This window comes from Bos taurus, chromosome 19 (assembly GCF_002263795.3).
Source record: "Bos taurus isolate L1 Dominette 01449 registration number 42190680 breed Hereford chromosome 19, ARS-UCD2.0, whole genome shotgun sequence".
In the NCBI taxonomy this organism is placed as follows: Eukaryota; Metazoa; Chordata; class Mammalia; order Artiodactyla; family Bovidae; genus Bos; species Bos taurus.
In genome coordinates this window covers 10,841,237-10,855,878 of record NC_037346.1, presented here as the reverse complement: position 1 = coordinate 10,855,878, position 14,642 = coordinate 10,841,237, and the positions used below count along the sequence as shown (strand labels likewise).

The following is a 14,642-nucleotide window of genomic DNA, read 5'->3' as shown; positions in this document are numbered from 1 at the left end:
TGTTCAATAACTGAGATACAGGAATAAAGGAGTATTAACAGATAAACTGATGAGAGCGTTCTGGAGGATAAGGTCAACCAGGGATAGCAGGTGACTGACGTGGCAGAGCATGTTGATTAGGCTAGAGTAGGTATAAGGAAAATTAAAAGGGGACTAAGAACTTGAAGGGAAAAACAGAAAGGTCAAAGCACTAAAAGGGCCAAAGACCAGGCACTATAGGAATAAAAAGCGAGAATGTTGTTCTATTATAGTCCAGTGTTTCAGAAGAGGACGATACAACTATGGGGCCTGGCGATGTGAAATGGAGGTGAACGCTGATGGATTTGAGATCAATGAGGAATTAGAAGGCTAGGCAATCGATTACTTATTTAATACAAGGATACAGAATACACCCAGGAAAATAAGACTTGAGAGTGGGGGGAAAATGACTGATAAACACTAAGAGATTAGTATAAGCTTAATCCTCAAAGTGGGAAGGTTTTGACTAGAGTAGAAATTATAGATAAGCTTATCAGTTCTTCCCTTGAATTACACAGTAAACAGAGTGAGAGCATAGATTACATTCGTCTCAAGTGCTAAATCCTAGTCTCTAGCACACTACAGAGTCTCAGCTGGTTCAGTAAAAGAAGGAATGAAAGAAACATGACCAATCTGTGAGCTACAAGCCTTTGGCCAAAGGTTGTAAAATTTACAATGTAAGCTGAACTAATGACATGGGCAATGATATTTTGCTTCTAGAGTATACATTTTGATGCAACTGGTAGGACAGAGAGATAGTTGTTGGAAACAGTCTATTCCTCAACATTCTAAGCTTCTCATAGTGAGTAAACAAGCCCAGGAGAACTAATAAATCCAGATGGATTATTCAGACGTAAGCAACTCATTTAAGACAAGGGAACATCTGGTTTATGATTTTATCTTTAAGGTTAGAAAGAGGTAAATTTTTACCACATACTCAGGCCAAGAGGGTTAGTACTCTCTGCTTCCAGGGATAACAAAATCAAAAGAAGAAACTCAAAGGGAGAACACAGTTATCTTTACCTAGGGATTTAGGAATTAAAACCTTGGACCTAACCCTAGCTTTTCGGGAACAGCAAGGAAAGAATGAGACAGTGCGTGATTCTCTAGCCAGGCTTAGGGAAAGAAAAGCCACACAGTGAGAACGCATGGTAACTAAGCAAAAGAAGAGGCAAAGCAAGTTAGGTCTTCAATGCCTGGGCACAAAAAGGAAGCCTGACAAATGGCAGCAGTTACGTCTATGGACTTCCCAATATATTAATCCACACCCGCTTACCATCAGTAGGGGGAAAAAAAAAACCCTCTTCTTTCCATTAAAGATATCTGTGCCAGACACTTAAGATATAATTATGACTAATTTTGCTCAGCCCTGATTATCAGGCGTTCATAAACAACATATCAAAAGGAATGGATTATTCTAAGAAACCTGACCAGTACTTCTTTCAACACTGCAAGAACAAGTATTATTTATACTGTCTCCAATTTTAGACTTAAAATACTGTATAGATAAAAAAATCCATAATCTCAAATGATTCCAATGGGAAAGCCAGAGAGCAGATTAATTCTGGCTTACTGATACAGAAACTGAAGTTGAAAATACCTAAACTGCTTCTTTAAGACAATCACCAATAAAGTTGTGGTCACAGTATTTGTTCCTCAGTTTTTAAATTAAGAAGTCATTTGTACTGCTTAAGTAAAAATCAGGGACAATAGGATGATATATAAACATTGTATTTTTTTTTAAAAGTCATTTTCATTGTCTTAATATAGTTTCCTACTAAGATTTTAAGACAGTGAGATATTTTCAGAAATCAATCCCAAACCAAAAGAACAAAAAACCAAACATACACAATCCAAGGTTAATAAAACAAAGAAACACATGTAACTCTGCATCTCAAAAGAATGCAGAAGGTGGAGGGCTGAAAACAGGAGGATTATCTCAAAGTCTCTGTAAGAACAGATAGATCAGCAAGATTCCCAAATCTATAGTAACCAGCCAGGAACTACCACTTGGAGAGATGTAGTCTACAGAAAAAAAAAAAAAAAAAAAGAGTGAAGGATCAGATAGAGTAGAGTGCTGAAGTAAAAACTTGACCTCGCTACTCAGCCATAATAAAGACCAAAACAATGCTATCTGCAGCAACATGGATGGACCTAGATACTACCACATTTAAGCAAAGTCCGAAAGAGAAAGACAAAATACCATGTATCAGTTACGTAAACAAAATACAACAAATAAAGCTATCTACAAAACAGAAATAGACGCACAAAGCAAATACACTCGTGGCTGGGGATAGGGAGGGAAGGTAGAGGCAAGGTTTGGGAGTTTGGGATTAGCAGATGCAAACTAGTACACAGAGGCTGGATAAACAGCAAAGACCTACCGCATAGCACAGGGAACTATAATAGATGTCATGTGATAAACCATAATGGATGAAAAAGAATATGCATGTGTAAGTGAATCGCTTTGCTGTGCAGCAGAAATGAACATAACATTGTAAAGCAACTATACATCAATAAAGTTAAAAACAAAACAAACGTGATTTCAGTAAAAATCTGATGTTGAAAGGTGAGATCTCCATCTCCTGTCTGTCATCCAGCCCCAGAATGCTTTTTCTAGGCAGAATAATAGAGGATCTTTCCCAGCACGAATTGATCCATATCAGAAAAAAGACTTTTAGACACTGACGTTTAGAAGTTCTTAGTCAACTGCCAGCTAATCTCATGACTGCACACTGGAGAAGGCTACACGTACTCAGCTTCTGATCAGCTTCTCAGAGTTCCACTCTTCAAGGACACCAGACATGTAAAGAAGGCCCCTAACATGGCAACAAAACACTAAATCAAAGTCAAAGAAAATAGGAACCTAGACAAGAGACACGCCCATCAGACAAAAGAATATTTCAAAGAATTTATAATTAAAATGTCTCAGAGGAATAAAGGAAAATACTGTACTCACAAAATAGGTATAAAAAGAAAAAAAAACAACAAAAAGAGCTTTGGGGAATTACAAATATGATAGTTTTTAAAATATAAGTAAGGGAATTCTTTGGCAGTCCAGGGATTAAGACTCTGCACTTGCACTGCCAGGGGCCTGGACTGGATCCCTGGTCGGGCAACTATTAATGAAATCCCACAAGCCATAACGCAAAGCCAAATAAATACACTAAATTTTAAAAATGATTAGAAAATAAATTTCTAGGAAAAACCTCAGAAAGTAAACAAAAAGATAAAGAAATGGACAAGTGGAAAGGAAAGAAAAACAGATGATCAGTCTAGGAGGTCCAACACCCAAGTAAACGCAATTCTAAGAGAAGAAAACAACCAGAGGAAAATTATCGAAGAGATCATAAAAGAAAATTCCCTGGAGCTAAAAGACGAAAACTTTTAAGACTGAAACAGTAAAAATAAATAATAAGAATCAAAGCAAGACACATCACTGCAAAAATTTGGAATATCAAATTCCCCTTCTTTCAGTTTCTCAGGAAATCACCAGTAAATGGTCACCAGAGCAAGGGAACAGGACACAAACTAAGAAAAAGGAAAATCTGGGATCCAAGGAACAAAGGATCCAACACTGACGGAGTCAGGAGGATCTGAAGGATTGTAGTGAAGGGGAAGTCCAGTAATGACAGCAATGCCGAGAGAAAGATCAGCACAGGTGAGAGCAGGGGACAGAAGGCTCCTCTGGGGTGGCCCGAGCAAAATAAACAGGACTAGTCACTTATCTCATAAGTGTGCTCATACACTGGCCTGAAAGGTGTTTTAGAGTTGATGGGAGGTTTGAGAAGGCAACAGTAGATCGAAAGAAAATGATGCCAGATGAGGATGGGAAAAAGGAAGAAAGGAATAAAACAGGAAGTCAATCTCTAATTCTAAAACTACTGAATTAAGTCACAGCAGAACATGCTTATTACTTAGAAATACAGAGACCAGAACAAAGGGCTAAAGAGTTAACCTCAGAGGAGAAATGAAACGATCTCCTCTGCACCCTCACCAAGTAACCAAGCAGAATAAAACAGGCGTAAGAATGATAAAATGTACCCCACATTCCAAGAGGACTTATAATTGTGGTAGAAATACAATTTTTAACTGAGAATTTTAGACCAAAATATCAATTTTATAGCAATTAAGAACATAGTTGAGGGGGAGGAGAGAAATCACCTTTTTAAGCACCTTCATGGCAAATATTTTCCCGGTATTTGCTCCTGTTACTTTTCGTACTTGAAAAACCTGGATGAAAAATAAAAGTGTGTGTTATTAAAAGCTAAACTATGTTAAGTCACAGTCCCTTAATTCCTAGGTATACGAAGCAAATGATACAGCAGTCTATATTCTTACAGAAACTAGCACCATCAAGGACTGTGTACAAAAATGATGAGCTAAAAGAGCCAGACTGCATTCAAGATTTACTAGTGTGCTTAATCACTCAGTCGTGTCCGATTCTTTGCGACCCCACGGACTGTAACCCACCTGGCTTCTCTGTCCTTGGGGATTCTCCAGGCAAGAATACTGGAATGGGCTGCCATGCTCTCCTCCAGGGGATCTTCCCAACCCAGGGCTCCCACATTGCAGGCAAATTCTTTACCATCTGAGCCACCAGAGAAGCCCAAGAAAACTGGAGTGGGTAGCGTGTCCCTTTAGGGGATCTTCACTTCCCAGGGATCGAACTGGGTTCTCCTGCATTGCAGGAGGATTCTTGACCAGCTGAGCTACCTAGGAAGTCCTTAGTAGTGAAAACTGTCATACAACACAGAACCTTCCTGTTTATTCTGCTGACATCTGGTGGCAAAAGTGGTCATTACCATCTAATAACAAGCACTCCATGTTACTTTATAAAATCCAAGTTTGCATAGAAAAGACTATAATCATGTTTCCTAGACACACAGAAATTATAAAATAGCTCATAAATTTTCAGAGATGCTTCACATATAACTATTTAATATTTGACAGGAATTACTTAAGCCTTAAAATGATTAGCCATAATATCCTCTCATGCAACAGCTAAAATATGAGATTCACAGTGCATGTGCTATACATTCACAATGATTAAAACAGACGAGAATGTGTCCTAAAGCCTAAGAATAAACTACAAATGCCATGTTTTGCAAAAATTAACACTACACAATAGCATAAGTAGTTCTCAAGCTTAATCTTAAGTACTAACATGTTACCCAAACTCTGTCTTTTGAAAAAGAATGGCAAACAGAATGTCCAAATTTTCTTGAATAGAACACTCAAAGGTGAGGTCTTAAATTAGAAAGTTTCTGGCAAAACTATGAAACCAAAAGATGTTCTTCATTTTTCTTCTCCTCTTTTAAATTCTTCAACTGCCCTAACTCTATTGCTCTGAATACTGCAAGTCAAAGAAAATCAATTTAGATTAAGGTCTCAGTAACTGATACTAATCTAATGTGCCATGCCTCTTGAAAGTAAGGAGTAGTTTGTTTTTTAAAAGAATACCTATAGTCGGTACCATTTAACAAAAGGAAGGAATGAATCCTCTAATAACAGATACTCCCTAGCCCAGCTGCCTATTTATTTATTCCACAAATATTGACTGAGTACCCACAAAGTGCCAGGCTGTTATGTGAATGGTAGTAAGAGGAGAGCTTCTATACATTGCTCAAATAATACCAGGTTAAATGATCCTGTCCTTTGCTGAGAGCTTACAAAGACTGAAGAAGACAGCTGGAAACGGTGTAAACATTAATCTACCCGAGACAGACAAAGACAGCTCTCATTTCAAAATACTTCCTACCTTTCCATAGCCCCCTTTACCAAGTACTCGAAGGAGCTCAAAACATTCTGGTCTGATTTTTTCTGGCCCTCTGTTCACACTAGTTTCTGAGATTTCAAATTTCTCACAATGTTCCATGCCACTGGGGAGAAAAACAAAACCAAAAGTAAATTTGTGAGAAGTTAAATTACCTTCAGCATATTGTTAGAATGAGAATTATACTCCAATTAAGTAAAAGGAAAAAAGTACATGATAGCAAATTTAGTATCTGTGCTCTAAGTTAATGATTCGATGACATGGTAGGTCAAGATTAGGGTGGCTTGAGAACTGTCTGCTGATCTGCTTGTTTACAGAATGTGCTACTGATTATTGATTTTCATAAGCATCAAGTACTCCCAAACTAAGATGAATTAGAACAAGTTTATTAAGCTGACAAAGGAAAAAAGTCTTCTAGTTATTCAAATTTAGTTTATTCAAAATGTCTGAGGTTAGATATTATCCAACTGTACTTGGCAACATCAGCAGAAAATCTAAGCACTTTCTAAAAGTACCCAATTAGTTCAAGTTTTCAGCTAAAAATTCTTGTTATTAAATTATAACCATGCATCTTTCCATATATACTTAAAGGTTCCAAAAAGGGTAGCAATTTATCTGTCATTTAAATGCTTTCTATGAGTGATCTTAATTTCCCCACAATCCAAGGCTTTTTACTTGAAGGTGGGATACACCTTATTCAACTAATGAAGCTTTCCCAGAATGACACAAGAATGCACAAATCTCTGTTTAGATGACGCATTACAAGCAAAACAAGAGGGATTTGATTTGGGGAGCATTTCTAAAATTTTTATTGTTCAGTAGGAAAAGGTAGTTCTCCATATTAAACTAATAAAAATCTTTTACACACTTAGACTCATAATCAGAATACTCTGAATTTTAATAATCTTCTTCTCAAAATCCATACATGATCTCAAAACCCCAGATATGTTTTCATATTGGTGCCAAGCTCAATAAACCAAGTCTCTGTATGACTATATATTTAAGAATAGGTTATTAAAATCACATGATGGCTGTAAACTGGAGCTGATATAACCTAAATTAAAAAAAGACAGCACAGTGAAACCTTTTCAAATATACTTACAGTTCATATGGTCCAACTCCCCCATGGTCCATGCTTTCATTTAACTGACCCTGAAAAATATGTTAAAGTTTTAAAAATAAATAATCCCATAAACAAGAAATTTAAAAATGTAATGCTTCACCCCATTACTGAAGGAGAATGAATGAAAGAAATCAGCTTACAAATTCTCTATGCTTTATTAATAGGTAAATGTGATGAACAAAGTAAAGCACACAAACAATATTGGGGGGATTTCACTTTTAATTTTATGTGACAACTAAGCTATAGATGCTGCTCGTCAATGACCTACAAACAAAACCGGGTGATTTCTCCTTCAAAAATTACATGTATTCAAAGTATGTATTCTGCATTTTATTAAACTAAAGGTACCGCATTCTGAGTTAATCAAATGACTTATAAAAAGTTATTTTGACATGCTTTTGGTAAGACTAACATAATGCTAGAAACCTTATGTAACTGCAACCTAACCAAGCCTAAGGTAACCACAACCATTCCAAGACATTGTCATGAATGATACGGCTGATCAAAGCAAAACAGTTAAGCAACAGTCTCAAATTGTGTGGAGTCATACTGGCCAAACATTTATTCTGACCATAGTATAAATGAGTGCAAAACTTAATTTAACCCTCTGTACAATAGCAAAATGAACAATTCAAAAATGAAATTAAGATAACTCCATTCACAGTGGCATCAATAGAATAAAATACTTAGAAATAAATTTAACAAAAGTGCAAGGTTTCAATATTTAATAACTCCAAAAACATTGCTGAAAGAAATTTTAAAAGACCTAAATAAATCAAAAGACACTCCATGTTCATGCATCAGACAACTTAACATTGTTAAGATGGCGATACTAAACAAATTGGTTTACAGATTCAACTCAATCTTTTAAAAACACCTAGTCCCTTTCTTGCAGAAAGTGCCAAGCTTATCCTAAAATTCACTCAGAAAATCAAGGGTGGGGGTGGGGTGAAAACAGTCTTGAAAAAGGAGAACAAAGTTGGGGGACTTACATGTCCTGATTTCAAAATGTACTATGAAGCAACAGCAATTAATTCAGTGTGGTACTGGCATAAGGACAGAAATATAAATCAATGAAATAGAAATGAGAGCGCAGAATAAACCCTTCCATTTATGGTCAACTGATTTTTGACAAAGATGCTAAGAAAATTCAATGGGAGAGAGACTTGTTTCAATAAATGACAGTTCAGGACAATCGCATATCCACATGCGAACATTTACTTTGGATCCTTACCTTCACACCATGCGTAAAAGTGGGTCACAGACCTAAATGTAAGAACTAAAACTACAAACTATAAAATTTTTAGAAGAACTAGGAGAGAGTAAATCTTCACAATCCATAAAATAAGAACATACAAAGAACTTCTATAACTCAATAATAAAAAAAATAAGTAACCCACTTAAAAAAAAATAGGTTAGGATCTGAACAGGCATTTCCACAAAGAAGGTAAGTGGCCAAAAGTCACATGAAAGTACGTTCAGTATCATTAGCCCTTAGGGAAGTGCAAGCCAAAACTCTATGGAGATATCACTTCACATCAACTAGGATAGCTTCAGCAGGATAGCTACAATTAAAAAGACAAAAAAAAAAAGTTTGGCAAGGATGCAGAGAAATTGTAACCCTTATACACTGCTGGCAGCAATGTAAAATGGTATAACCACTTTGGAAAAGTTAGGCAGTTTCTTCAAAAATTAAACATAGACTTACCATATGATCCAGCAAATCTATTCCTTGGTATCTACCCAAGAGAAATGAAAATAACATGTTCCACAAAGACTCAGGCATAAATGTTCATAGCAGCATTATTTACAATAGCCCCCAAATGGAAACGACTCAGATGAACATCAACCAGTGAAATGATAAATGTCGTTGACATTAACAATGGAATACTATTTGGCTATAAAAAGGAATGAAACACTGATATATACTACAACAAAGATGATCCTTAAATCATCAACTTGAGTGAAAGAAGCCAAACACAAAAGGCCACGTAATATATAAGCCCACTTATGGACGCTCCAGAAAGGCACATTTACAGGTATGGGAAACAGACTAGTAGCTGCTGAGGGCTGGGGATGGCAGTGAGGAGTTTCTGTTGAGGGCGACAGAAATGTGCTAAAACTAAATTCTGGTGATGGCTATATGACTCTATAAATATACTAAAAGTCACGGAACTCTAAAATATAACCTGGCAGCAGAAACTCAGTTATTAGTATTATAAAATGCAGCTTTAAAATGAGTATTCTTAAATACAGTCTGATTATGAACTCTCAATTTCTATCAAAGGCATCAAAAAATTAGAAGTTTTAAAGTTTTTATTAAGAATTTTGGAATAATTCAATGAATATTTAGGTGAACTCATCTTTCTTCAAAGATACCAGTACACAGTCATGATACACAAAGGCAATGGACAGTATTTTTACACAATGAGTGGTCAAATGCGCTCTCAAAACAAGTGTTTTAGTCAGAACTTGCCCACAGTGTGAACAACTCAGGATGAAGTCTAACACCAAGGATGTGTGTCTCATGATTAGACCTAGGCAAATGGGGTAGAGTGGGGGGAGGGGGGTGCGGTATCAAGGGAAAAAATACTTGCAGTTTCAACTTGATACAGCTTCTTTTGTGTGGGAGGGGCAGGCAGGGGTGGTTATCATTAGAGGATTTTTTTTGGGGGGAGGTCTCTGGGGCTTCATACAATCACCTATGAAGACTTCACTTTAAAGACAAAAGGCTAACTTCTATAAAATTGGTATTATATAATTGTTTTATCTTTAATATTCACTTTACTTAATTCTAAATTAAAGACTACAGAGTAATTAACACTGAGCCACAACTTTGAAGCCACCTAGAAAGAAGCCACATGCCCTGGGGCTATGTTTCACTTCCGGAGTCAGCCAGGCCTGTCTTGCCACCTGCATCTGGGCTTAGAACTTCCTACCGTTACTTCTGGAGCACAAGCATTTTGAGGCACAATTTTTTTCTGCTACTCAATGGTATCTAGAAGTCCAACACCAGAAACACCAAGCTATTCTACAGGACATACTGACGGTTATCCTTCACAGGAAACTTTATGCAGATTTTTTTTTCTGCCTTAAGCTTTATGACCCATCTAATGTTTTTTTGTGTATGTGCCACTACGACTGACAAAGTAGAATTCTCCCCATTGTGGCTCAGGGGTGAAGAGTTCTCCTGCCAACGCAGGAGACGCATGTTCAATCCCTGGATTGGGAAGATCCCCTGGAGAAGAAAACGGCAACCCACTCCTGCATTTTTATCTGGAGAATTCCATGGATGCAGGAGCCAGGCAGGCTGCAGTCCATGGAGTCACAAAAGAGCTGGACGCAGGACTTAGTGACTACACAATAAGGTACTATAGAAGGTAACTGTTTCAAACTAGCCCACCAGAATGACTATTTACAAAGTTTTAAATTAAAATTATACATAAATTCAAGTTAATATGCCTTAAGTCCCAATTTTATAAAAATTTAAACAAACTGTTTAAAAAGTTTTAAATAAATTGTTACAGAATGGGTGAAAAATATCCTTAATCTAAATATTCATTAAGTCATTTATCTACTTGCCTGCCTGTTCACAGATATTTCCTTATAAAATAAGGTTCAGTAATCTGGGGAAAAGAAGTAAATCTGGCCTCAAATACTGGCTATTTAAAAGTACATTACAGTAAGTATCTAATAAAATGCAAGATATTGAGATATTAATAATCATGAACATCTGAATACATATTATCTATATACCACTATTTTTCAAAACACTAAAAATTTTTTAAACTTTTTGCTCAATAAAAATCTACTAACCCAATCTGAAATTCGGCAGGAAGTCTCTATTTCAAATTTTGAACTAGCAGAGTAAAAATTCATGATTTTTTTAAGTTGCATTAACAATTTTCTTTTACTCTTTTAACCTGTGTCTTCACAGAAAGCAGAGGTTTCCAACATTTTCATAATCTAATGAAAAAATTTCTAAAGGAAAACTTTCCTTTAGTTTCAACTCTGTTCCCAAATTATATTATCACCAATGAAACAGAAAAACAAAAACCCTTTCAACCACTGGTTTTAATATAGTACTTAAAACTAATTCTCATCTTTTAGTCACTGAAAAATTAACTGCGCCATGTAAATACATCTATTTACTATAAATACATATATTCACTAATATAGATTCACTCAGTGTCACATACCTAAAAAGTAGGTATCTCTAGGACGTCCCTGGGGGCCCAGTGGTTAAGAATCTGCCTGCCAATGCAGGGGACACAAGTTCAATCCCTGGTCTGGGAAGATGCCACATGCTACAAGGCAACTAAGCCCACATGCCACAACCACTGAAGCCCTTGTGCCTAAAGCCCGTTCTCCACAACGAAAGGAGCCACCGCACCACAGCTCAAGAGCAGCCCCTGCTTTCTGCAACTAGAGAAAGCCCGCACACAGCAACAAAGACCCAGCACGGCCAAAAATTTAAAAATTAAAAAGCGGGGGGGGGGGATGTATTTCTAAATAGGACCAACGACAAAGAGAAAAAAAGCAAGGAAGGAAAGAAACAAACTGCTGTTCTAAAAATGCAGTACCTCTAGTATAACTGCATTTATTATTATGTCTTTATGTATAGATGAGGGTAAACTTGAATGATTGGTTCCTTGGCAATCAGTTAACACTGACAAGCTCTATTTCCATAAACCAGCTAACTACATAATGTGCCAGGATATTTTGAGAGTACTTGATATACTCTATCTCACACAGTCTTCATTTTATGGAGAAGAAAAAAGTCTTTTTTCTGAGTCTTTAGTCTGAGAGGTTAAGCAATTTATTTGAGATCATGCAGTCAGTGAGCGTGGCTGGAAGGATCTGAATTAGCTCTGACACACCACAAACAGGTACATTACAAACAAGACTAGTGAATGCAGTGAAGAAGCTGTGCAACGAAGCTTACTGAATTGTGTCAGAAGATACTACCACTAGTTATCTCCGTGGTCTTGGGCAATCATATCCCTGGTTGATGCCTCAGTTTCCTTTCTGTAAAATGAGGATGTGAGGCTACTCTGATATGCACCAATGTTTTAAAAGCTTCTGTACTAAAGGATGGGGGCTTCCCCAGTGGCTCAGGGGTTAAAGAATCCGCCTGCAATACAGGAGACACAGAAGACTCGGGTTAGATCCCTGGGTTGGAAAGATCCCCTGTAGGAGGAAATTCGCGGATTTCTTGCCTGGGAATCCCGTGGACAGAGGAGCCTGGTGTGCTACAGTCCACGGTGTCACGAAGAGTTGGATACTACTGAGCACCTGATGGATGGACACACTAAAGGATACAAATTCACAAACAGGATTCTAATTATATTATTAGAAATTCACAGTAGTCAGATTTTCTAAGAATCTAAATTTCTCTCATTTTTCAGAATTTTAAAACCTATAGAGAAACCTGGATGTCACTGAATCTCCTTGGGTGGCCAACCCAATTCCACTCCAACTCTTTGCTTGTCCACCTTGCATCTCTTAGAATAACACACTCAAAAGAAACATTTTCGACTCCAAAAGCACTGCTATGTTAGATATATTTTGCTGAAGCCTCTTCCTCAAAATCCTCTTTAATTACCTTTGTAATTAAAGCTCCTCTCCCTAGGGTAGTAGTCATATTTCCTCCTCTTTCCTATTTCCACCAATTTCTCTGACCTCCTCTTCCACACCTGCTCAAAATCCTATTTGCCTGTACCCAGCAGAACGAACATTCAAGAGGGGTCCTAATTCACAGCAAGAATCTTAATACGGTATTTTACTTTCAGCTCATAATAAACCCAAGGTCTGGAAATTTTATCAGTTCAACTGGTGAAGATTTTATTGATATAAAGCACCCTTATCCTTTCCTCCCCTGCTTCGCTCCCAAGCCACTGCCATATGGAGCCAATATAACTGATGAGAGTATGTTATATGTAATGAAAGTAATCCCATATTTGTTCCATTGAGAAGCTAACTGCAATTCCATATGCAAGCATACTAAAAAATATACATCAGGGATATTTCCCTAGCGGTCCAGTGGTCAGGATTTGGCACTTTCACTGCCAGAAACCTGTTCAATCCCTGGTTGGGGAACTAAGAGTCCACTAGCTGTGCTGTGCAGCCACCAAAAAAAAAAAAGTATATATCTCAATACCCACCTTCCACACAGCCCACACTGCCTGATTTCGATTTAGACTCAACTGATAAGAAGAGCATTTCTGTTCTATAAAACCTATTTTCCTAAAGTATTTAACATATATAGCATCTTCTGTCAACAAGCAGGAAACAACTTACTTGCCAGAGGGAGGAGATAGGGTGGGAGAAAAAAAAAGGGAGGCCCCTTCTGTAGTTAGAGCAAATATCTGACTTGAGTCATAAACCCATGTACTCATCTAGACAATGGAATTTACAATCTAAATTATCATGAGGTTATCACTGATGGTCATTTGCCCCAGAATCAGTGATTTAGCATGACAACACTATTTGTGAACGTCAGGTACAACTTGTGATTTTGCAATAAATTTATCTTGAATAAAGAATAACTAAGACAGCAAAGGTAAAAACGAGCTATGCATTTAGGAAAAACAATTCTAAATTTAGCACCCTAAATTACAGCGAGGAAAGCCCTCACACCACCATTCACAAGTCTCAGTTCAAGCAATTTATTTTTGGCAAGCCAAATCACAGCTGTCAACGTTGGTTTTTTTCCACCCCAAAATTACATCAAGTATTTCGAAAAAAATATAGACATCTATAACTAAGGGAAAAGTAAGTTACAAATGCCGTGTGTCGTTATAAATTATTTTTTTAAGTCACACGGAAGGGGTTTTTTTAATTAAAAAAAAAAAAGCAAACAAACAAACCCTGGAAGATGCAGCAGAGCCCCCTTGCTCCCGAAATAAAACTCCTGGTGGCTGTAACTGCAGCGGCAGCGCTACTCCCGACAGAAGTTTTCAGCTGTCACTTCTAACAGCTGAGCGCTTCCTAGGAGAGAAGCGACAGGCCGAGAAGAGAGGTGGTTGTGGGACGTCTGAAGATGCAACACTTGAGATCTTACAGTCGAAGGGACACCCTTTCCGCGCTTCACCTGCACTTACGGGACACCCAGCAAACGCAGTCCCCCTCCCCCCCGCACACGCACACGCTTGCAGCACGCGCGTCCCGCACACTCAGGTCCCGGGGCTCCGGGCAAGTCCGCCGCGCGCGCCCGTCCCCGTCCCCTCCACGGGCTGCTCCCGGCTGCGCTCATCCGGGGCGAGGGGCGCGACCGGCACCTGCAAGCCCAGCAGCGGCCTCACACCTGAGGGCCAGGTCCTCCCCGCCCGCTGCCCCGCTCCGGGCCGCGCGGCGCCTCGACTCCTCCTGGATCTCCGGGAACGACTCGCGCCCCCCGCTCCCGGGTCTCCGCGCCCTCGGACGCGCCGGGCTTTCCCGGGCCCGCGCCGCCGCCCCGGCCCTGTCACCTCGGGTGCCCCCCCCCCCCACCCCACCCCCGGGGACCCCGGGCCTCACCCCCTCCTCCAGCTCATCCTCAGAGCCCGCGTCCTCTGGCTGGTCCAGGTCTATGTCAAACACCCCTGCCATGTCCTCAGCTTCCCTGTCTCGGAAGTCCGGCGCTGGGTAGAAACCGTCCCGCCTCCGTCGTCGCCTCATGGGCCCGGACCCGCCGCAGCCACCGCCGCCGCTGCCGCCATCACCGGCCGCTGGGGCTCAGTGCGT

General features: G+C 38.9%; 1 protein-coding gene across 1 annotated transcript in view; it reads right to left on the bottom strand.

Annotated features, from left to right (window-relative positions):
• RPS6KB1 (ribosomal protein S6 kinase B1) overlaps nucleotides 1-14,576 on the bottom strand; it is a gene marked incomplete at its 3' end in the record, with an annotated part of 36,428 nt that extends 21,852 nt beyond the window's left edge. The window contains 4 exon segments of the mRNA NM_205816.1: nucleotides 4,183-4,251; nucleotides 5,780-5,900; nucleotides 6,897-6,946; nucleotides 14,436-14,576. Coding sequence (NP_991385.1) covers nucleotides 4,183-4,251; nucleotides 5,780-5,900; nucleotides 6,897-6,946; nucleotides 14,436-14,576 — 381 coding nt within the window.
• Between the last annotated feature and the right edge of the window lie 66 nt (nucleotides 14,577-14,642).